Source organism: Prorops nasuta, unplaced genomic scaffold (assembly GCF_024137725.1).
Source record: "Prorops nasuta isolate Cenicafe-Biocafe unplaced genomic scaffold, Cenicafe_Pnas_1.2 PNAS00229, whole genome shotgun sequence".
NCBI classification, from domain to species: Eukaryota; Metazoa; Arthropoda; class Insecta; order Hymenoptera; family Bethylidae; genus Prorops; species Prorops nasuta.
The window spans coordinates 26,871-50,237 of NW_027117025.1; the positions used below are offsets into that span (position 1 = coordinate 26,871).

General features: G+C 37.8%; 2 protein-coding genes across 2 annotated transcripts; both read right to left on the reverse strand.

Annotated features, from left to right (window-relative positions):
• Nucleotides 1–16,290: 16,290 nt before the first annotated feature.
• On the reverse strand, nt 16,291–18,065 carry LOC136785297 (uncharacterized). Its single transcript, XM_066746345.1, has 8 exons — nt 18,045–18,065; nt 17,866–17,983; nt 17,535–17,799; nt 17,090–17,224; nt 16,907–17,012; nt 16,731–16,843; nt 16,505–16,637; nt 16,291–16,419 (listed from the first exon to the last, which is right to left on the reverse strand). The coding sequence occupies exons 1-8, from the start codon at nt 18,063–18,065 to the stop codon at nt 16,363–16,365; spliced, it is 948 nt and encodes a 315-aa protein (XP_066602442.1). The 3' UTR covers nt 16,291–16,362.
• Nucleotides 18,066–19,765: 1,700 nt separating this feature from the next.
• On the reverse strand, nt 19,766–22,086 carry LOC136785296 (uncharacterized). The gene is made up of 9 exons (XM_066746344.1): nt 21,942–22,086; nt 21,715–21,834; nt 21,509–21,626; nt 21,049–21,313; nt 20,548–20,670; nt 20,352–20,457; nt 20,167–20,279; nt 19,967–20,099; nt 19,766–19,885 (listed from the first exon to the last, which is right to left on the reverse strand). Exons 1-9 carry the CDS (start codon nt 22,083–22,085, stop codon nt 19,838–19,840), a joined length of 1,170 nt encoding a protein of 389 aa, XP_066602441.1. The 5' UTR covers nt 22,086; the 3' UTR covers nt 19,766–19,837.
• Between the last annotated feature and the right edge of the window lie 1,281 nt (nt 22,087–23,367).

Below are 23,367 nucleotides of genomic sequence, written 5' to 3' on the forward strand. Positions count from 1 at the left end.
TCGGCCCACGCTCGATCGTTCGCCTCGTCCTTCCGTCCGACGAGATCTGACCGGATCCAAGGAGGTCCATGGTCCATGGAAGAGAGACTCGCACGCGGCACGGTACAGCGGCTATGGTTACCAGCTCCCGAGCCGTTAATTCGTCTCGATCGAGTGCCTAGATAAATCGACACGTCCTCTCCTCGACTTGGTCGAACGTGCTCGCTGCTCGACGGCAGCTCACCGGAGAACTCCCTCTCCTACAGTCCTACTAGCTCCCTTCATCTCATATATCCATGCTACATCGCAAGGGTATTGACGACCGGTTGACCATACCTATAGCACACCTTCCGATGCCGGCCGGATAAGCCATTCGATACCCACCTAATGTCCAAGATAAATAACAATTATTTTATAATTAAGTACCCCGGTACTCCACAGCAGCCTTCCTACAATTGCACCAACTTCTAGCAACTTGACACCTATCACTGCTGCTCATTCATAAAAGACAAGGCCAGCATCGATCACTCGTAAAATGAACAATGGATACAACGCCTGCAAATAAAACCTCGTTTAATCTTCCTGTGAATTTTACTTATATATTTATCCTTCTCCCCCCCCCCCTCTCACAACTCTTAAAATTTTAAAAGCTTAATAATTTATTATGAAAACTTACTAAATGTGTTTTATACCATTATATACGTATAGTATATTCTTATTCTGTAAACTATTGTGATACTTTTTGTTTATCCACATGCATGTGTCGAAAGAATTGAACTATTCGTTAACGTATTAGTCGCAAGGACCAAGTGCCCCTATATATTTAGGTGTAGGTTTGATTACGTAGCTCTTTTCCCCCCTTTTTGCCAAAAAGATCACGCGGTACATCGAAGTAAAATAAGGCTTGCCGAAGCCATAAAGCGATTCTCCCGTCGTAAGTTATCTCTTGTATATATATATATATAGCCATTATATACCTTATACTGTCTTGTAATACGCCATAAAATCCCGCGTTGTATATCTAAGCGCGATATCATCTAGGTTAGAAGCAGTCGAGAGCCTCGTAGAATCTTCTCTTCCCTCTCTCTCTCTCTCTCTCTCTCTCTCTCTCTCTCTCTCTCTCTCTCTCTCTCTCGTTTTGTACTTGGCGCACATTCTTCTCCCTTTTTTTATTCCCTTCCTCCGCGGAAGCCCGCCATGTTACTCCAACGACCTTATTCTTCCCGAAGATGCCTGTCATACTCCTAGCTGGGTCTTCCCGCGTTGCGAATCACGTACATTATAATTTCAACCTCTCTCGCATGCTTAAATCTGAATAAATTTTACATCTTTCTACGAATTAAATTCACTGTTAAATGCTTTATACGATTGAACGATAGAAAGCAAAAATTCCAGAAAAACCGTTCGAGTATCTCATTGAATCATCGGTATACATTTAATCGAATAAATTACCCATATAGTTTTTCCTTGAAAATATCAGTGGGACTTATTAGAGCAGCTGACCTATAGGCTTCCTTATGAGGGAACGAACGAATTGAACGCGGCTCGTACGGTTGTGTGTATACGAAAGAAAGCTCTAATTAGGTAAAAAAGTATATAGGTGCCGCTGTTTCGTGTCAAGTGTGAAGTCTCAGACATCCGAGGCGGCCCGAGCTTGGGACGAAATGGAAATTAGATAACTGCACGTTAGCGCCACTACGAATAGGTACATATATATCTGCATATATACATTCGCTTGACGTAAATTACAGACGGAAAGGCAATAAGGGATCGATATATACGAACGGTTTCCGAGTATTCAGTTTGTTCGTTGGCAGCTAGAGTTTACCATATTTTTCGATTCCCCACGAGTGGATTCGGTTACTTGCTAAAGCTTTACCTCTGCTCAACTATTTATCTCTCCGAACGATCGCTTCCGAATAATAAACTCGATTCGACTTTATTCCGTATAGTTTGCGACGATGAAGAACGAGCGGAAGTCGAAACACGGGAAAGGGCTGACTCGTTATAGAGAAATGCTGTGCGAAGCCCTCGATTCATGCGATACAATAATCTGACAATTTTACTTGGAAAATATTTTTCACTTTATTGACATTATTGTTTCTCACTCTAAGCAAAAATTAAGGTTATAAAAAGTTGAAGAAATATTTAATAAATTGCGAATTACATGAAAAACATAATAATTTAGTCACTCAATTTGTCACGATATTCATCATTTTCCGATCCTCGTAGCTCAGAAATCCAAAGTGTTAAATTTCGAAGCTGCTATACATGTATGTCGCTGCGCTGTCACCGCGGGTTTAACTGCTCTCCAAAGGCTCAACCTCCTTCACTGTCAAATCCTTTTACATTCGATCGTCACAATGCTCCCTTTCTAACTTTTAAAGCGGTGGCGTTTCAATAAGAAAAGATTATTTATGACACTTGAATACGAGATTATATCAAAGCATCACTAATTTCAAGAATGGCAAAGCTCTCATTGAAAAGAGGGACCATTTACATTTCGTCATATTTTCCTCTACAAATGACGCAAATTGAAAGAAGAATGAGCAAGTATGTGTACGTATATTTAACGAGTTAACCAAACATTGGCAGTCGCAACGTTTTCTTTGTCAATAAGAAGTTTTAAAAATGGAAAGAAGAAAAGAGGCCCGGAGCTATAGGTTTCGTTCGAGCTCGGCGTTTAAAATCAAACTGAAAAACGTTGGCTACGTATTCGGTACGTTATACACTTCGAGAAGAGAGTACTTTTCACGCGAGAGAGGAAGATAAAAGGTGTCGCGTTACGAATGTGCAGCGGTGTAAGTACTGGGTCAGTGAGTTCACACTGGATACGGAAGCCCCAGCTACCGAGGTGCTTATATATATATATATATATATATACTATATATTCGCCTTTTCGAGGTGCTTGCGATCTTACCGAGGCGAAGCCCCATGTACGCTGTACATATCCGTCATAATCGGATGGAACGAATACCAAGACGACAATGACGACTATAAGGGGAAGGAGCAGAAGCAGAAGCACAAGTAGAAGAAGGTGTGTGCGTTATAGGTACATATATATATATATACGTATACGGTGTAAGATTACGCGGTAAAACATAACCGAAGGGAGAGCCTAGCCCCTATATAACTATATATACATATATAGCTCCCACCCAGCTCGCGGTCGTGCTTCTATATGCGTGTGTATATACATATATGTATATATACGCATTGCATGCATAGAACGTACACGTTTGTGCGCATCACCCCGGGTTGAACCACGTTGAACCACGTTGAACCACGTTGAACCACGTTGAACCAAGCTGAATAGGGCCGCGGATGAACAAGCAATCGTCGCGCTCGCGACTCGACTATCCCTCGCCTTATTCCTCCACTTATTCACATTTCTCCGATTCTCCCACTGCACGTCTACGTGTCTTTCTCCACGTGAAATGCTTGCCACGACGACCGACGTGCGATAATCACGCGTTGACGCGCGATCAACGAGCCGCGATAAGCCACGTCGCCCGGAGAAAGCGCAAATCTTGCCATAAATGAAACCTTCTATCCATGCAATTCAAAACAAAAAAGCACGCTGCTCGTTTCTCATGATAATCAACCACACATTAAACTACAGCTTCTTCTTAGAAATTTCAAACTGTTGGCTCCCTCACTTTGAGAATCTATCTGGAAAATGGTAAAATCATTTGAATCGCGCGGGTGTGTGTGAAAAATCGAATGTCTCTAATACTGATGCGTACGTCAGCTGTTACCGAAAGAGTGAATTTCTGAAAATGCATGCTGCAGCAGCTAGTTTATTACAACTCGATCAACTCGCTCTCGCTAAGCTCCCTTCGTGTTTCCTGCTCAACTGTTATTCGGATGGCACGTACCCTGTATATACGCGCGTACGACAAGGTAATTAATCATTTATTATATTAAAAATTAATCTTTCTATGTACTTGGTCGCGCGCTGCTGTGCTAGACCATTAATTACTTATTTTCTTATCTACTGAAGAAGAACTTGAACCTATATATATACGTAGATATATATTTTTTATACGCGCCGCGGTTATTACAAGCTAAAAGGGAGGAATTAGGGCTTGCATAGAAATGGTAGAGGATACGTTGATCCACACATTTCCTTTTATTCTCTTTTGTGTTTGTGGGGAGAAGAAGCATAATAATAAGGGGTATAAAATGTTGCGTAAAATGGTCGAGAAAAAAGTAAGAAAGTTAAATAAGTAAATAAAGATAGGCGTGTAGAGTGCAATGTAGTTTTCCACGTCCTACGAGTGATTAACATACATCATAGGAGAACGCATAATTATATAGATGGGAAACCGTATGCTGTCCCCGCACGGCTCTTAACGATCCTCTATCCGGATTTGCTAAAATGATAAACATACTTGCCTACGAAGCCCTCCCATCCGAACTTTCATGAAACATGTACGCGCATTATAATGAAATAAAACCATCTTTTTTCACAACGAGAATTAGCTTGATTATATAACCAAACGTCGCGCAAGTGGAATAGGTAACAGCGAATATTAATGGTTTGCTATCATGCATACCGTGTATATATCTATAGTTATATATTACAAAATATTCTATAGAACACGAGAAGTTTCTTACATGTATATATATACGTATAGGCAATTAAGTTGATTTTTAAATAATGTTAACGTATACATGTATAGATTTCTGTATATGTTTTTCGAGAATGAAACAATAATCACTGCAATCTCTTTAGAAAGATAAACTAAAATAGATAGGCTTGTAGAGGGATGTTGGAACGTTAATGAAAAAAGGAAGCGAAATATGCGCTTTTTAATTGAAAATGCGAGCATTCTCTGTCAATCCATGCTTCAATCTTAATGTGAAGAGAGGATTAATCGTTTCTCTTATTCGTTCATCCTACATTTATATATATATATATATATAGTATATGTAGAAAGGTTTTACGCGGTGAGAAGCGACATTTCGTAATGCGATATAGTAAGTACTGCTTGCTGCTTCAAGTATGGTATGAATGGCTTTATCATTTGTTCCATTTTATTGCTGCAGGTACTACAATAGTTCCTGATGAGGGTCTTTTCGTAGTAGACCTTCCGGCACAGGTTCTAATATAAACGCTTAAAGTCTCTTACTGTCCTATAGGTTAATTGTGAAATGAAAAAAGGACGACGCAAAGATAAACATGTAAAGTCAGAGAGGAAAGAAAAAATTATATGGATGAATACTTTGCGCGTATATGCCATGGTATATTTAAGAGGAAAAATGTTGTTCCGATGAATGTACAACATTTGTTTCAGCAGCTATTGTTTTGCATATAGATAGATAAAATAACGTAGAAAAGCACTGAAATGCTCGCTGGGATAAAAAGTTGGCTAACGAAGGCAGTTTGCATAAATTTGCCTTAAAGTTCACGTGCATGGGAATGGACTCTTTCTACACCTACAATTGCATGGCATAAAAAGAAATTCCGATGGTTGCAATCCATATTCATTGCCAGCCTTGGTATACACGAGCAATTTAGCCAGTGGGCCATTACGCATGCACGATAAAATCATAAAATTTGAAAGATACTAGCGGTATTTGATCGAATCTCTGAAAATAGCCACGCAACTTGTACACGCAAGTACCGTTATAGGTATATATATATATTGCCTGTTAGGTAGATGCAGCGTTGAACGCAGCAATTTATTTTTACACGAGTCTATTAACTGCAACCGTTGCATGGAATATGTATTTAAGAACATTTTTTGTAAAAGGTTGGAGCGTACGTAACGTACGCGTACGCACTTATTGCTGCATGCATATAGTCAAAGATTTCGCGCGCGCTACTTTTCTTTCCATTTCGAGACGATCGATCGCCAAAGACGATAAAGAATTTTATTTAGTTGTTGCGGCTGAGACTGGCACGACGGATACTATTGCATTTCCTATAAATCGGACTACCCACTACGCTATAGCTAGGCAGCGTATGGACTTGAAGAGGAATTGCTGGAAGCTGGAGAAAAAGAGAAAAAAAGGTAGTCCCGTAGTCGCGCGCGCGGCGAGTATAATATGCCAGCCGTCAGGTGATATGTACATACGTGCGCGCCGCGCGGTACGGTGCTCACGGTGGTCGGCTGCCATCCTCAGGGTGCATCAAGGAGGACTGCCGAGTGCCGAGTGCCGAGAGCTCGATGAGCGATCGCTGCGAGACGCGATACGGCGGCCAATGGCCATGTAACCCCATGCATGCATCCATACGTTCCCTCTTTCGCTTCATTCCACGATTCACCGCGGCGCGCATATGCGCAGCAATCCATTCGGTCTTAGCGTGGGCGTTTTGTCCTCTCTATACGTATATATATATATATGGCAAAAGGTGTAGCGTCTCGACCAAACGATCGCTCGCTTCGCGATTATATATATACGCATACTGCACCAATAAATGATGCTTGCGCGCAACCTTAAAGCTATATGTACGTTAATCCAGAACAATTAAAATTTTTATTTATTATATATATATATAACAACACTCTCGTGCGCATTTGCATCCAGCCAATACTAATTATCGAAACTTGTACCTACCGAGCCTTCGGAGTACGCGATCTTATATACGACAATATAAAAATAATCTCTTTTCCCCCATATGCAACACTAATACTTCGATCGCATAATTTAGCCTGAGATTAATTTTTAAACAATAGACGCACACACGTGACATAAATATAAATTTAAGCCTGCATATGTATAAATATTTTCTTAATTTATTTCCGTTCGGCCGAAGGAACGAAAGCTAGTAGCTCGTTAGTTTCCTATAGCTTCATCTCGAATGGTATAAAGTATAATCGAAATCGATGAGCAAGAAAAGAGGTGCCGTATGATGTACGTATTATATATCTATAACAAAAAACACTGGGAATGAGAATAACTTTATCGCGTAATACAAAGAAGGCCCTATCGGTATCCGTAGAGAGAGAGAGAGAGAGAGAGAGAGAGAGAGAGAGAGAGAGAGAGAGAGACCATGCATGGTGAGTGATGGTGTTGCATGCAGGTATAGACGAACCTTATTCCTATGGAGATGAGCTGGCGGAGGGAGGGAAACCTAACGAGTATGTTTCGTTTTCGGTAGAAAATAAAGCAACAAGCCAATACGTGCACACACTCCACCAGTCATTCCCAATTTAATAATTAATGATCAATTAATAATAAATACCAGTGGCGCGCCCCATCTCGAAACCTTTGATTTTCTTTCAAGCAGATCCATTTAGGGGTAAATTTGTAGCTCGATTATTGCTAGAACATGTCGAGTAATAACGACGCATTGTACGTGCGACGCGTTGCTGCCGCGCGTGTTGCTGCCAACAGCCTCTCTGATGAGGTTTCAGATAGGTTGCATTATACGCGGTAAAGGGCGTCTGAGATTTAATCGTGTACCGCGAAATTTTCGTACGGAAATTAATCTCACGTTTAATAAGAAAGAGCACGAGAGAGACCATCCATAAAATATATTTCGATAAAAATAATATCAAACTCATGCATCCATGCATATTTAAATTGATTTACTTGACAACAAATTATATAAATCGCCCTGCCATTCATTTCGTCTATAAATTTTCCACCTTGAAGTATTATTAACACATTTGCATCTGCGTCCTTATAGAAAATATAAAAGCTGGAAATATTAGAGGACTGTACGTATATAGGCCGTATTATTGGCGCGGGGGATAAAATCTATAGAGATTGTGTTTGATCACGCTTCTCCTTCAAACCAATTGGCGTCGATCGCTATGGCCGTTATGGCAGTGAGGAGAAATTATCCATCGCGACTGTACATTTTGTCTTTGTGGTATTCGAAACAGCGGGCGTGCTTTAATTCCGAATATATCAAAGACCCGGAGCAGAAGATGGTTATAATAATCTTCGTCGCCAGTGCCATTTAACCGAAATTTTTACACGTGCATCAAGGTAGACGCAAATCACATTGGAGCAACTTGTATGCGCTTACTATATGATGCGGGAGCCATTCCGCGCGAGTGCTTTAACAGCAGCCGTAAAATGGGAATCGGCGCGGCGAATGCTCGCTCGCTCGCGTGGCCTGTTTGTACCTATATATATATATATATATATATATATATATATATATATGCACTGCAAGCCCGCGCCGACTATAATGCCGAATATATTGGATAATGATAAGGCCGCGAGCGAGAGGCTCTATAGGTATACCCTCATGCGTGCATGCATTCACGCAGGGGTGATTGGTTATTAGTTTTGGGCGACCGATAGCATCTTAATGGGAATACTTGGGTGGGAGGAGGTTCCAAGCCAGGCAATGTGATCCTTGTATAAGCCAATGTGTGTATAAATAATCTGATAAATCCAGCAAGCCTAATTCTATATACGACTCGTACCTTCACTCTTTCTCCAATTTCTTCCTCGATCCCCGTCCCACTTTGACTTTCCCGACAGAGCTTTGGATGTATAAGGAAGCCTCGCGTGTATAGCTGTTCTACACCTCGATTCTTGATCGACGCGGCCTTTATTATTTTCGCCCAGTTTCCTCCGTCCATATAGTCCCACCTCTCTCATCTTCCTCAACTTTCTTCCAAGCCACACGCGCGCACACACTGAGGAACAACCTGGCATGTTGCGCTACAGTAACAACACAATGCAGCCAACACGCTGTCCGATAACATCGGGATCCAAACTGCTGTGTCGAGAACGCCCGCTGAGACCCATGCCTTTTTTTGCACGCAACTCAACTGCGGCTATAAGGCTTCTCTCAGCTCGCGACGAGAACACTACAACCCCTTATTCCTCTACCCCGACTCCTTACTCTTAAATCCCCTATAGAGCCCGTTTTTTCAAAGCCCGGAAATAGCCGTGATAAAGCTAGCTACCTAACATTCCTCAAAGTCATTTCCTATCCGACGAACATCTGCCTGCTTCACAATTCATTCATCATTCAACCGGCGTACATATGGGACTCACGCCCAATATATCCCTTTAAACAGTCAAATTTCAACGAGTATCCTCTCTCTCTCTCTCTCTCTCTCTCTCTATATATATATATATATATATATATATATATGTATATATAAGCCCATTAAATTCATCCCCCAAATTATATTCATTAATAACAGCCACTTATCGGTACGTCAGGTTTAATTAAGCAACCAGCTAACCACATATGTATATATTGGTCAAGTGATTTTATTAATGAATCAAGTAGCTGTATATACATGCATAGTATATTGTTTTGAGGAGCCTACATGATTGAACGACCTCCTAATATATCTCGTTCGTTTCGGACTTGCCAGATCGATATCTGAAAAGTTAAAAATAGCCTGCTTGGACTGTACATGACAGTGGAGAGTATAAATGTTATTCCGAAGCGATTCCGTTTGGTCGATTAGATTTTCCTTCGAAGGGAACATAACGAGCCACCGTGGTAGAATACGAGAAAAGCGAACCCTGAAGCACAGTAGCATCCCGATTATACGCGCCCATTATGCACATTTCGTTCCGTCACGTACGATCCTTCATTAATCATTGGAGCAGGACGAAACAACGAAGAACACGCCTGTCCATAATTATATAGAAGAATGTCATAAAGTCGAGCTGACCATTAACCGATCATTTTTACCTTTAATTTATCAACCTTCCTTCTCAAAGAGCAAAGAGAATAATGAGAAGTGGGTTAGCCTAGGGAGGAGGAGGATGGGGGGGGGGGGGGAGAGGGAGGTCATTTGAGCGGAAAATTCTTACAAAACAGTGATTATTTCAGTTTTTAAGCTGAAATTAATGGCTGACAATGCTTCAAGCATCTATATAAACTCGGGTAAATTCCACCCCTGGTATTGGATAATTATCTCAGAGTCGTCTCTTTCACAAGATTATATATATATATATATATATTTAAATAATAATATTTTATTCGTTTAAGCATAAATGTATATGGTAAAATTGACCATTCGCAAGTGAAAGTATTATTATTTTATTCTGAAATACAAGAGCGGTTAATAAAAGAGTTTTACATAAAATAGAGGGAAGGCATGCAACTACACTATATTGCAAGGGTATTAAAGATGAAATTTTAAACAGGTATATATAAGTTGCGCTATATATAGGGTTTTCTGGAATGTTTCAACAGTTACATATTTCCGACGTGACAAAATTAATTGTCAGTGTAACAATTAAACTCGAAATAGAACAATAGAGATGATTGTGCTGCGACCAGAATATTGCCCTAGCTGCAATAATGTTTTTAAACGGAAATTTCTCGAAAGCACGTGGCTCTCAAAGTATAGTCCCAAAATAATATTGCTTGAATTTAAACGATCGCACTGCATGTAATTGGAAATAGTGATTTTGAGTCTGAAAATAATGATTTCTTTTCGATGGCTACTTTATTTGAACGGTGACCGGAGAATTAGCCCACTAAGCTCTCCCTTATAAAATGTACATAGAGAATAGGATTTTTAAATACAGTTGAAAATTCGTGAGCTTCTATCCTTGCATGTGGGAGAGACAGTGATTTTTGCATTACTAGGAAAATATGTGCGCGAGTGTGCGATCTCGAAACTATAGGTGATACGGTTGATGGTTCCCATCGAGTATCGGTAGAGCGGTTGGTATATTAGAGGAAAGCAGGTTAAAACGTAGGGTTCGCGGGCATGATGAAGCACAGCAGTAACTATATAGCGCAAGCATGGCATCGCATTAGACTGAAAAGTGTCTTGTGTTGTATCCGTCAAGGGCTGATTCATGCATGGCTTTTACGAATAGTCGAGAGAAGAGAAGCTATATGAGGAAAATTCAATTAGATTATAGCTATGATCAAATCGTAAGCAAATCGCATTCCTCGCGTGTCTGAGCGGCTCGGTGTTCGCCGTTTGCTGTCGTACGGTTTGATTTGTTGCTGGGGGGTATTCTTCTCCGCCATAAACGGCCCTTAAGAAACCAGTTATTTCTTCGTGGACCGCGCGCGCGCTCACCAACCTCGATGAGAGCGCTAGCTGTCTCGCGTATGTACGTGCTTCGTGCAAAAATCACGTGGTCATGCTGGACCCGTCAAACTATACTGCAAAGTGACAGTTTGCTAGTGGAGAGAAGCATGGGCCGACGCACGCGACGCACGCGTTGATCGTTAACGTCATTGCCCCCCATAATCACTGCGCTCTTATATATTCGCTACTTGATAAAGTATATGTATATATAGCCAATATATTCTTTTTACTTTCATCCACTCCCATATTACACCTTTATACTTCTCGGAGAGATTAAAGATTACTTGGATCGGTCCTTGAACGCTCTAATGCTTGACTCGCTAAACCATCTTGGCGCACAGCTAATACAATTCCATCTGAAATTGCCGCAAAAGAGAAAACTTTCATTCTTACGAAAAATCATCTTGTTCAAATAAAAGTCTCCTACAATCCTACCTGGCATGGTTATATTTTGAATTCGATTGATAAATCTATTTAAAGAAATAATCATATATTTTTAAATTCTAATGATAAATCCGATGAAACGATCAGTCAAAATACTGTGACTGCGGAGAATTAAGACGCGATATCGATTACGCTTCCATTAGTTAGCTTTGAGAGAAAAACTCGTTGGTGATTTTTTATAAAGAGTTATTTGGAGTTGTGCAGCAAATGTACACACGAGTACCCATATATACATGCTATAATGCTGCATGTGCCTCGATCGTTGGAGTAGTCGAGGGGTGGGCCCCGTAAAGCCAAAGGATATGCAGATTAACGATTATCATATATTTTTCCAACTTGACACTTATAGTTCATACTCGCTTCAATGTGTCATTCGTTCAGCTACATTACGCGCCTTTTATTTTCGTACCTTCCAGGTGTCACGACCTTACGAAACAAAGGGAGAATAATAGAGTTTACAACGTGTTGTGACATGCAACCTACTCCCCTTTTGTTACTGTAAAATTGCACCTTGCATTTAATCATTACCAAACTGGTAAAGTTACTTTCTGCGCGCGTTTTTTTCTCTTTCTCTTTTTCTCACTCTTGTCATAGGGCATATACCTCACAAATAGAATCTTGTCAAATTTATATATATATATATATATATTGCATGCATAATTCCTGTATTCGTATTCCCTGATTTTAATTCAATCGGTGTATCAAGTGCACCTCTGATCATATTTCTGTTAAATCCAAAATATGTCGAATTTCCTCGAGGATCCGAAAGAGAAATTTGTTTAAAGGATTAAAAAATGTTATTAACTGCATGGTTAATATTTTTGACGCGACTCCTCTTGTGAGTTTGGTTCGCGTGGTTATGGTATACCTTTAAAATTGCATATTTATTAGAGGCGTTCTTGAAAAGTTTCAAATGTGCATACGCGCAAGGTTTCAGAGTGTCTCGCAAGGGAGACAGGGTTGTGTGTGGGGGGATCGAGGGGCGGAAGGAACGAAGGAAGGAAGGAAAGGGCGTGATGAATCTTTACGATTAACACATCATCGAGGAAGATCCTGTTTAATCAGCGCGTGGTGAGGACGCCGCAGGGCGTCTACATTTGGCTCTGTCGCTGCATCCCCTTTAAAAGCAGCGAGAGAACACCCCGCCATAAATAACAAGCTTCCAAAGTGCCCGCGAGTCACGCGGGGATGACCAAGACGGTAATTGTGAGTTAGACTTTACCCCCCCCCCCCCCCCCCCACCCCCGGGACTCGCCGCCGGCCTCTACTGAAGTCAATACTTGCGGTAACGGTACCGATCGCTACAATTTTCTTCTTGTAATAATCCAAACAAGTCTCCCTATATGCTAAACTGTCAAATCTTCCTAGATAGTTACATATATTAAATGACCAGAGCTCTGCTCAACAAACATGCATATACACTTTGCTTTGAAAGGACTACCATAATTAATATACATATATTATTCCCAATAGGGAAGCATCTGCCTGCAGATAATAGACACTATAGCGATTAATTCACGCATGTCCTCCTTATATCATAAAGTATACACAAAGACACATGTTTTTGCTATCATGATCATTTATTCGAACTTTCCAGTAACGGGCCTGCATGGCTTATCTTGTTCCAGCACACTGCCTATACCTTTCCGTTCATTATAACGCGCCATCTTGCGAAATAAATAAAGATTGATGTTTTCTATGAGGGAAGCCTGTGTAAATACAAATGCTACATTGCTTAATTATACCTTGTATGTACAGATTTGCGGTATTCGCGAAACTCTTGATTGGGGAACAATATAAGTTAAAGTTGAGGCGACTTTACATTATTGCTTTTATTATGCTCAACTTTTCCCATGAGGCCATGCGGCATGCAGTAGATATATAGGGAAATAATACGAAGACTAGCTGATCTTTCGTGTAACATATATTTTACAATGTCCATATCGTGCTCGTTTTAACCCAAGAACAATGTGAGAGGCAGGAAGAAACGTACCTTCCAGAGTCGGTTTGGAGCTCTACAAAAATAGCGCCTCGTCTCGAATCGCGAAAGAATATATATATATATATATATATATATGTAGCGGCAGTATAGTCGCGCTCGACAGCGTCATTCGCCGCTCCTACGATATACCGCCCGGCCCGTATTTAGTCTTTACCATCTAAAATATAAACGTCAAGCATTAACAGTAAATTGTGTGCATACATAAATTTCTGAATTATTAGAGAGCTTTCAGGAATTATAAGTAGCTTATATTTCCGATGATCGAGAGAGAAATATTTAATTAAACCTACTACTTAATTAACTTTTAACGGAAGGTATACGTTTAGAGTTTCGGTATATAATAAGTATTGATCGCGTAATTATAATTTTACCTGACAACATTGCAAATCTACAGCATTTGATCTCCTTTTTATTTTTTCTCTATTAACTTGATTAGTTTTCTTATCCAGAGAGAGCATAAAACATACAAATTGTATATATATAAATTATAATATTCCTGATTAGTTATATATATATATATATATATATATATATAGGAAGGATTCCATTCGAATTTTCTTAGAAGGAATGTGGGTTAAAGAAAAACTTGGTTAGAGAAGAGCAGAGTGAGAGCTGACATAAGGGTTGTGTTTTCTCACGAGATGAAAATGTCCATGAAGGATATGTTATGGGATAGAGTATTTGCGTGGTGTCTGTAAAGGATCGATATACATATAGGTATACATATATCGCGTTTAATAAGTACAATAAGTCGCCGAAGCGGGCCGAGGGGCCCCGATGATGGGCGCGCGCAACTCCGGTGAGAGAAAGATCGGTTGAGGGTTATATCAGTGCGACGCGTATATGTATACTATACATACCTGCGGTGCTAGGGTGGGGTTGTAGGGTCGTAAAAAGCGGGCCCTACTGCGGGAGCTCGGGCTATAAACAGCTTTTTAACCGATGCCATCCTCGCTTACGCTTGAATATGCAGCGACCACTGACGTAGCCGTCGCGTCGCGTCGCGTCGCTCTTATTCGACCAGGACAATTAATATTGATTTTATTAAAGGCAGCTTTTTCTCATTGCTCGAGACAGTCACGACCAACTGTCTCGTCGTTCCTCCGGACTCGCGTTTTTTCTCCTCGTAAGCTCCGCATATGGCGGACCCGCGCCGACGCGCCAATGAGGCAGATTATAAGATAACAGCTGAAGATATTTCATCTCGACGCTACGGCGCGACATTTTTAATTCAAAAGATTCGCTCCGTGCCAAAACATTTGGCCAGCGCGAGCGTAAAAATAACGACTCACCAACCACTGGTGCATGAGCGCATGCAGGATCGAGCCGGACCGATGGTGGGAGCCACTGTGTGCCACTGGAAAAACACGAATAATAACGTTTCCATTTCACAGGATATTTTTTGCAAACCCCTCATCCCCCTCTCAACCAGTCGTATAACCTATGGCAGCCAATTGGCGTTAATAATTGACCAAGCTTCCCTAAGCCCTTCAGGAATTCATCGCAAGAACCACCGTCTTCAATTAAATCGATCGAATTAGTTTTTAGGTTTGCATAGTTCGGTTTATTGAACAAAAAGAGATGGTGAGCCGTTGAGGTTTTAGCTACATCTCATCCGATGCAGAAGCATTTAATGCCCGCGCGTAACCAATCCTATATAGTTTAAATGGAATTATACTGCAGTGTATAAAGCGTCGATTAATAAACGTATTACACATATAGATATATTAAAAAATTCTTTTTTTCGCTAGAGCTACGAAATTCTATCGGCATCGTGTGAAAATGTTAAGGATTAAAAAGTCTAGCTTATATATATATATATATGTCATGCACGGACTTTCGTAAGAAATTAACGGTGCAACATATTATCACGGCAGTTATTAACGATTCTTTATGGCTCTAATTATAAAACAAATGCTTCCATGATCGTAGTACATGAAACGCGTAGTGTTTAGAGCACCGTAAATCAGGCTCGTTAGCCTGACACGAAGAAACTCGCAACGACTATTTTAGTCACTCTGACCTAATTAAATAAAAAAAGAGCTGGACGTGTATAAGCTGGGCCAAGTGATTAAGGACTCGGGCCTGGCCTGGGGGATAATACTCACCTATTCAGACATTTATGTTAGGTTTCTAAAAAACCCGTAAAGCCTGAAACAAATAGCTTCCACTCTTTTTCAAACAAAATACATACAAGTTTAAATTATCTTCATTTTACGTAAAACTAAACTACGTAGCTACCACGTCAGTTGTATGTTAGAATAGACAAACATGAAATATTTACCTGGCACACTTATACATGATTTCAATGACTAGCAAAAACTTGTATTTAATATTATTTCTTACATCTTTAATCTTCAAGACTCATTGCTGGTTTGGGGAAATGTCTCCCTTGTGTTTACATCTCATCATCCATCTTGTCAACCGTATCTCTTTTACAGCAGCAATAATTAAGTCTCTTCAAGTGATATTCTTTCTAAAATATAACACTAAAGCAATTACAGTTAATTATAGCATACTTTATGCAGTGGTCTATAATCTTCTTTCTTTCCAGGGGAAAAAAATCTCTCCTAGCTACTGTAAACCTATAAAATATTATTGTTTAATCGATGCAATTGATACTCCCTTTGCGTCTCGAAGAAAAAAAAGACCAAAAACAAACAAAAATACCAGGATATATCCTACTAAAATACGAACATCTTCCCCACATACTGAAAAATACTGATGTATACATTTTTTATTTAGAATATGCGACTAGCTTTATTAAATATGATTTAAACACATATCATGAAACAAATGTTTTCTTAAATATTCTTATATTACGTTTTGTTTTTTCTTTATTTTTTCAGTTTCATATTTCGTGCATCCTTATGAGATATACCTGCTTTTGTTGCTTTTGTGCGTCAAGAAAAGTCAGTTACACACACTGATACAAACATATTTTTATTAATTATATTTAACCTTTTTAAATATAAGAAAATATGATGTTGCAGATTGAATTACCTTCAAGTAGAAAATAATTTCATTAAAGTTAAAAAATAGTTTAGAAATAAACGTATATATATATATATATATATGTAGGCTGTACCATTTTTAATGAACTGAAGGAAAGATAAAATATTTTGTAGATAGATAGTCCATGCGGTACATTATAACATCTAATGAGCATTAAAACTATCTTTTGTGAAGCTGGTGGACAATCATACCATTTGGTAAAAAATCTATGAAACAATATCATATAATGATAATAAAATCGCTTCAACTATTTCTAGGATGAACGCGATACTCAAAAACCTCTTAATAAAACTACCTACATTTGATTTGATAATTCATCCATCAAATTAATAAACACTTGTCCGATATAACAATTTATGACCATAAATATTACAGCATAATACAAGTGCGATACTGATATATAATCACGCAACTGAAACATAATTATTATACGTAATTGATAAAATATTTATTTCAATGACAATAATAAACTCACTTGAGGATCAAAAAATTGCAGAAATGAGCTGCCCAAATATATCACAAAAAAAAATAACTGTGACAGGCTAGCTGGCAAGTAATAAGCATTTACTAATTTGGTAAATCTGGAAAAAGTACAAATAATTTAAAAGAATCAGCATTAAAAGTACAAGAGTATTTAAAGCAATGTTAAATCACTGACTTTGAAATTTGATTATGTCGTTGAACGCATAATACAATCGACTTGTAGAAACAACCCTCCTTAAACGGGGTACGATCTTGTTTGTTCGCTTGCAACGTAAATGCGTTTTTAGGGAAAATATTTTGTAATCTATAACTATTAAGGCAATAACAATTAATGACAAAAATTGATAAATAAAACGTTATTAGAAGAATTAAAATGGAATAGTCCACAAAAGTTTCGTTATTTATAGTCTTATATGTATAGAGAGTATATAATAATATGAGAGAGCATTCAAAGAAAAATCACGTGTATATTTCTGACAGGGATATTTGAGAGAGAAAAAAAAAAGATTGGAAAATATCGAAATTTATATTCAAATAATGGGAAGATTTTCAACCAACTTTTGCCGTAGGTGTAGTATGTGAATTAACCATTAGAAATCTTAGTCTAAAATACTTTTTACCCCAGAACCGCTGCCATTCCGCAGAGATGCTGTAATATAATCCAAAAAGCAGCTTGATTACCGATTGCGAAACACATTACTACAGTGATTACCAGAAGGTTGTAGAACATTAATAAAGCAAAGTATTTCTCTTCGTCAACAATATAATAAGCCTTAAAGAACAATGTAGGTTTGCGGGTTTCATTTAACGGCATTATCATATCAATAATTTTTGGTATAAATGGAGTTGCCACCATAAACATAATATATTGTGTAAAAGACATTACTGCGCATCAAATCAACTCGTTAGAATTTATTGTATATATTGATAGAAGAAAATTTATACATTTACCTACGAGTAATTGACTAATTTTCCACCCCTTTTGGGCATAAGCTTCTTTTATTGCTAGCTCTTCTTCAATATATTCCAGAGACCAATCATCCGTCATATAATTCAATATTAATCTAAACTATAGTAGGAAAAAATTACACTTGGGCATAATATTCTTATCTTTTCTTGTTTAGCATTACACAGACCAAGACATTTAACATGCACGACTAAAACAGTTCCTTTGCATTCTGCAAAGGAAAATTAGGTAAACGAGAGCTACGTGATCTAGAAAGCATTAATGTGCTATTTTGTTTTAACAAACTTGTACGAGTCGCTTACTTCGTCGTCGTTGGCGTAAAAACTAATTGAAATGAATAAAATCATAAGAGTAATTGATGTTATCGGTAGCATTTCAAGCATCTGCTTTGATTCAAAATTAAAGAGAAACATTTTTAACGCCTAAAATGAAACTTCAGTTTGAGTAGAAAAAAAAAGATAATTTCTTTCAAATCGAATAAGAAGACTTAACGTGCAGAAGTGTTTGTGAAAAGGTAAGAGTGTTTTAGACGGGGGTAAGAGGCATTCGTTCAATCAATATTTGTCCCAATGAAAAAAGAGCATAAGTACAATACCTGTGAGATAGAAAATGATAAATACGTCAACAAAAGTAAAAATCTACTTAAGTATTTAAACTTTCGATCAACGAATGGCCAATTTCCTCCTAAAACCAAATAAACCATGGCATACTTGAAATAAGAATCAAGACGTTTTTGCATGGTTGGAGGAATACTATCTAGCCGCAATCTTAGTAGATACTGTGTCCACCGAGAACCCTTCGCCGTCCCTATACCTTTACCTTCATCGCGCGGTCACCCTTCCCCCTTTCATTCTTCATAAATTATGCCGTTACTTAATAGCACATTTTCTTAATAGTATAGGAAATAAGAGCGCTATAATATCATGGCCATCTCCATGCAATTATTAATCAATAATTACAAGAAAATTGTATCCATACCATTTTTTTAAATAAAATTATCTAACGCGCATGCGAGAAATAACGCTTCTCTTTCAGGTGAATCATCCAGTCTAGAGAACGTTCAGTGAGTGAAGAGACTTGAACCGTGCCACTATCTCTTATTTCATCTAAGGTATAATATATTTTTATTGATGTGTGATCTGCACTAAATTGATTTTTGTATAGATATAGATATAGATATTGTAAGGAGAAGTGGGGAGGGGGAGAGAGAGAGATATCTTATGCTTTTAATTGAAAAATTAATCAATTATTTATTTATCATAAGCTCTATTTTTAACCGAACATGATATATATCTGTAAAAATCGCTATACTACTGCAACTGAAGCGACCAAGAACGATTTAAGAGCTAAACAAGACACAAAACTTTAACAACTAGCAAAATTCCCGTGGGTAAATGATGCGGACAAAGTTGAAATTCATATCAAAGTGTCTCTTATTCTGTTCAATTAAAGCAACAACTTTGAAGTAAAACCATGCATTATCTTTCGCCTACATGACTAACAACTTGTTCTCTCTCGCAAAGTATTCCTAGAAACAATATCTTCAATCTTTCTATCAAGTTGTCACAAATTATCAAGAATATTCTACTTTCCCTTATAATTATATATCGAAATTGGTGTTCCAAACAATAATATAAGAAAGAAAATTCAATGGTAGTTGAAGATTGAAATAATCTCCTTATTTCTAGTGCAATCAAAGATTCGAAACCATCACATCACATGCAACAATACATATATATAACTTTTTCAAATAAAATATTAAATTGAATGGCACATGCGCATGGTTATCATTAAAAGTGCTCTTCGCAGACTTGGTTGATGTTATTTACACTATTCGGAATTAGTCAAATTAAAAAAGACACGTATGTATATATATATATATATATTTTTTTTTTACTTTTCATGTTACAATTCCAGGTATTCTTTTTAGTATTGTAAATTATACATTTATTATTTTCAAATGCTTCTAATTACGGCACAATAGGATAAGACAGTCTGAAATACCTGTCAAATATGTCGAATAACAATTAAAATGTAATAAATATTGTTGTCTTCCTAAAAAAGGATATATAATAAGGAGCTTACTCTGCGTAGATTCTGACATGACAAAAAGTATACGTTGAAAGCATTGATTGTACATGGCTTTGCACTTCTCATTATAAAAATTGGCAATAGCTTTTGTATTTGTGGTGAACAGGTGTACCATTGGCTAAAATATCTAGAAAATAATTATATTAGGCTTGTGAAGAGAGTAAATTTTGTTATTGTTTTCAGTAACTACCTACATATTATCTGAAATTTTTGAGCTCAAGTCTATCAATTTTTGTCCCAAAAAAGATCCTATCAACATATACGATAAGATACCAGTTACTTCAGCTGCAGCTTGGATAGGTAAAGCCTGTAGAAAATAATTGCACAATTTAAAAGTAAAATTAACTTGTTAGAATTTTACGTGAAAATTTGTAATTACTGTTATGTCTGAGATTTGTGCTAATGGTGGACTTAACATGGCAACGGTTAACAACGACGACATACCAAATATTGGCGCATAATATGCATTAAGAATGTCAGCAAATCTGTTAATAAGAAAGACTTAACAATTAGTTCCTAATTCTTCAAACGAAAATTTATCACTTGGTGGTATGGTATAAAATTGTTATACTAACTCCACAGCTTTTTGATACCGAAGTAGGCATAAAGTAATGTTGCGACGATAAACTTCATCTTTATATCTTTCCTTATTATTCATCTGGCAAGTATTTCTCGGTATTGTTCTCTGCAAACGATATCTGCCAAGATAATTGGTGACTTGAAAAATTTAATTACAAGCAAAAGTCAGATAATCAGAATAATAATAATTTAACCATCCAGCTGCAGGCGCGATTGTGTGTGTGTGTGTGTGTGTACAAATTTCTATCTTTTACTGTACGACAAAGGTAATATATGCAACTCAATTTAATCAGCGTACATCCCTCGAGTGAATCGATCGTAACTTGTTTATATCTGTAAGCATGTTGATGTATTGTGCAAAAAAAAGAAAGAAAGATAAAGAACTTGATAAGCGTAAAAGGTAATTTTCGCGTTGCCCGTAGCTGGTAGGTTAAATCAATACAGCTAGATATAAGTTTGGAAAAAAGAAATATTGTTTATAGAGTCCTGTTTCTTACCCTATCTCGTCAAACATTCCATAAGCATGTGCTACGTGCACTATAAACATAGCTTGATTCGCTATACAAATAAGGCCTATTATCGCAGCTATTATGCAAATGTAAAGCAGGACAGTATAGAAGTATTTTTGCTTATCAATGAAATATTCGTCATCAAACGGAGTTTGCTTCTGACGTGTTTCATTAAGCGGCAAAATTATATCCAGAATCTCGGAATAAAAGATACTGGACAAAACGAAAGCTATGTATGCGATTACACAAAATGCTACAATACAAATAATATTCCTTATCATAATGTACAATAATGTTTAAAATGCAGAGTCGGCAGTATGGAAAGCTTTACTCATCCGAACTGCTTGTATTACTCTTTTAATGTTTAAAGAGAGAAAGTTTTTTATCAGAGAAAGCATTTCCGTGCTCTCGAATATAGAAACGGTTTCATTGGTGAAAATATTTTTACCAGTCATATATTTCGTAAAGTTAAAACTCCATTCTGCGTAGGATTCCTTAATCTTCGTTTCCTTCACGCCCCTTTCCAGAAGCCAGTCATCTCTCATAAATTTAAATATTTGTTTATTCTTCAATAAAATATTATTTCTCTTTAAATTTATTCTAACTAAATCTTTAGCCATTCGAATAGCTCCAAATCACATTTGATTTACTTACTTTATCAAGATTGAGCTCAAACATAACTAAAAAGGAGAAAATGGCCAATGTTATTGATAGAACTGGAATAATGCGAACTATATTAATCAAATCGCTTCGATTCTGGTAAAGAGTCGCACACTACAATGGAATAGAAAATTTGTCAAAATGCTAAAGCTTGGCACACAATAATCATTAATGTTTTTAAAAATATTATATATAGAGATATAAATATAAGAACATCAGACCTGAACTAAAACACTATACAGACAAAATAAGCTGACGATAATTCTTCGAATTACAGCAGTTGGTTGTTTCTGCAAAGGCCATTGTCCAATAACCGAAAGCAAAAACTCGTTTAACTTGTAGTAATAGCTGTGATGGAAATCCATGGTTCCCTACGGTTAAACTCCAACTAATTTTCTTCCATAGATTCGTCCGCGGTCCGTATGTTATAAAAGTCCCTTTGCTTCGCCCTCTCTTGTCATTCAATATTAATGTACTTTCATTCCCTTAGCGGAGCAAAGCACTTAACTATTTAACGTTTAAACGCTTCTCGCCACACACAACACTAGCACTACCTTTAATCCATACAGCGGATAATTAAATATGCATGCATGCATGTGTAGCAGTGTGGTTGGTACAGGAAAAGCAAACAAATAAAATGTTAATTCTTTTCCTTCCAACGAAAAATTATGACTGTTATGCGTACGTTTCACCAGGCAATAGATATTAAATACTTTCATACTTTATCCCCTTTCGCGACATCGAGAGTACAGTATTTTTCTCTTACAATCAACTATTATTTTATTTAAGAAAATAATTAAATTCTTCTATACATCACAGGGGCTAAGATAATTTATTGCGTCGAATTTTGTGTGCAATCTCCTTCTCCTCATATACATATTGCTAAAAGGTAGTAGCTGTATTACGGATACCTACATCCATTCGATACAAAAACCAGTTAGGTTGTAATGAAGCTGCTGCATTACAGCCCGAGGCAAGCCAAAATTAATTTCATTTCTACAGCCATGTCAAAACTTGCGATATCTCGACAATGTATAGAACGCGAATCACTTTCCATTAAGTTTGTATTATGCTAAATAATTACGTCTTTCTCTCTCTCTCTCTCTCTCTCTCTCTCTCTCTCTCTCTCTCCCAGGTTTTATAAACTTATGGTATTAAAATGAGATTCAAATTATTATAATATTGTACAGAGAGGGGGGGGGGGGGGGGGAGAGAGAAATTGTAACAGAAAGAAAGCGCCCCATCACGTTCCTAACAGCCATTCGGATACTGGTGAGTGGCAAACAAAGTGCCAACTGTTCTAACGAATTATACCGGCATGTAGCTGCAATATGTGTCAATCAGAGGATACGCATATAGATTCGAGATTTTTCGCTGAATGTTGTCAAGTTAGACGAACTTGTCTATCGAGGAGGTGGCCAACACTCTGCCCGCTGCCATGATTTTGCCTGCGGATATCCCGATCGCGATCTATTTCGTGCAACGTCTAATACCGTCGACATCGTAGAAAACGTATATGTATATACGGATAACTATATAAGTAGGATTTGTTGGAAGAGCAGAAGAGAGCTCAGAGCCCACAGCACAGAAGAAGTAATATAAGCGGGGAGGGGGGGGGGGGGTGGCAGTTGGGCAGTAATGCAGTGT

Coding starts and splice junctions, on each gene's coding strand:
- LOC136785297 (XM_066746345.1), bottom strand. CDS start 18,065: ATGTTAAATGTCTTGGTCTGT. Junction 17,225..17,534: donor GGAATGGCAGCGGTTCTGGG/GTAAAAAGTATT, acceptor TTGCCTTAATAG/TTATAGATTACAAAATATTT. Junction 16,638..16,730: donor GATGAATTATCAAATCAAAT/GTAGGTAGTTTT, acceptor ATTGTTTCATAG/ATTTTTTACCAAATGGTATG.
- LOC136785296 (XM_066746344.1), bottom strand. CDS start 22,085: ATGGATTTCCATCACAGCTATTACTACAAGTTAAACGAGTTTTTGCTT. Junction 20,280..20,351: donor CACAAATCTCAGACATAACA/GTAATTACAAAT, acceptor TATTTTCTACAG/GCTTTACCTATCCAAGCTGC. Junction 20,100..20,166: donor TCAAAAATTTCAGATAATAT/GTAGGTAGTTAC, acceptor ATTATTTTCTAG/ATATTTTAGCCAATGGTACA.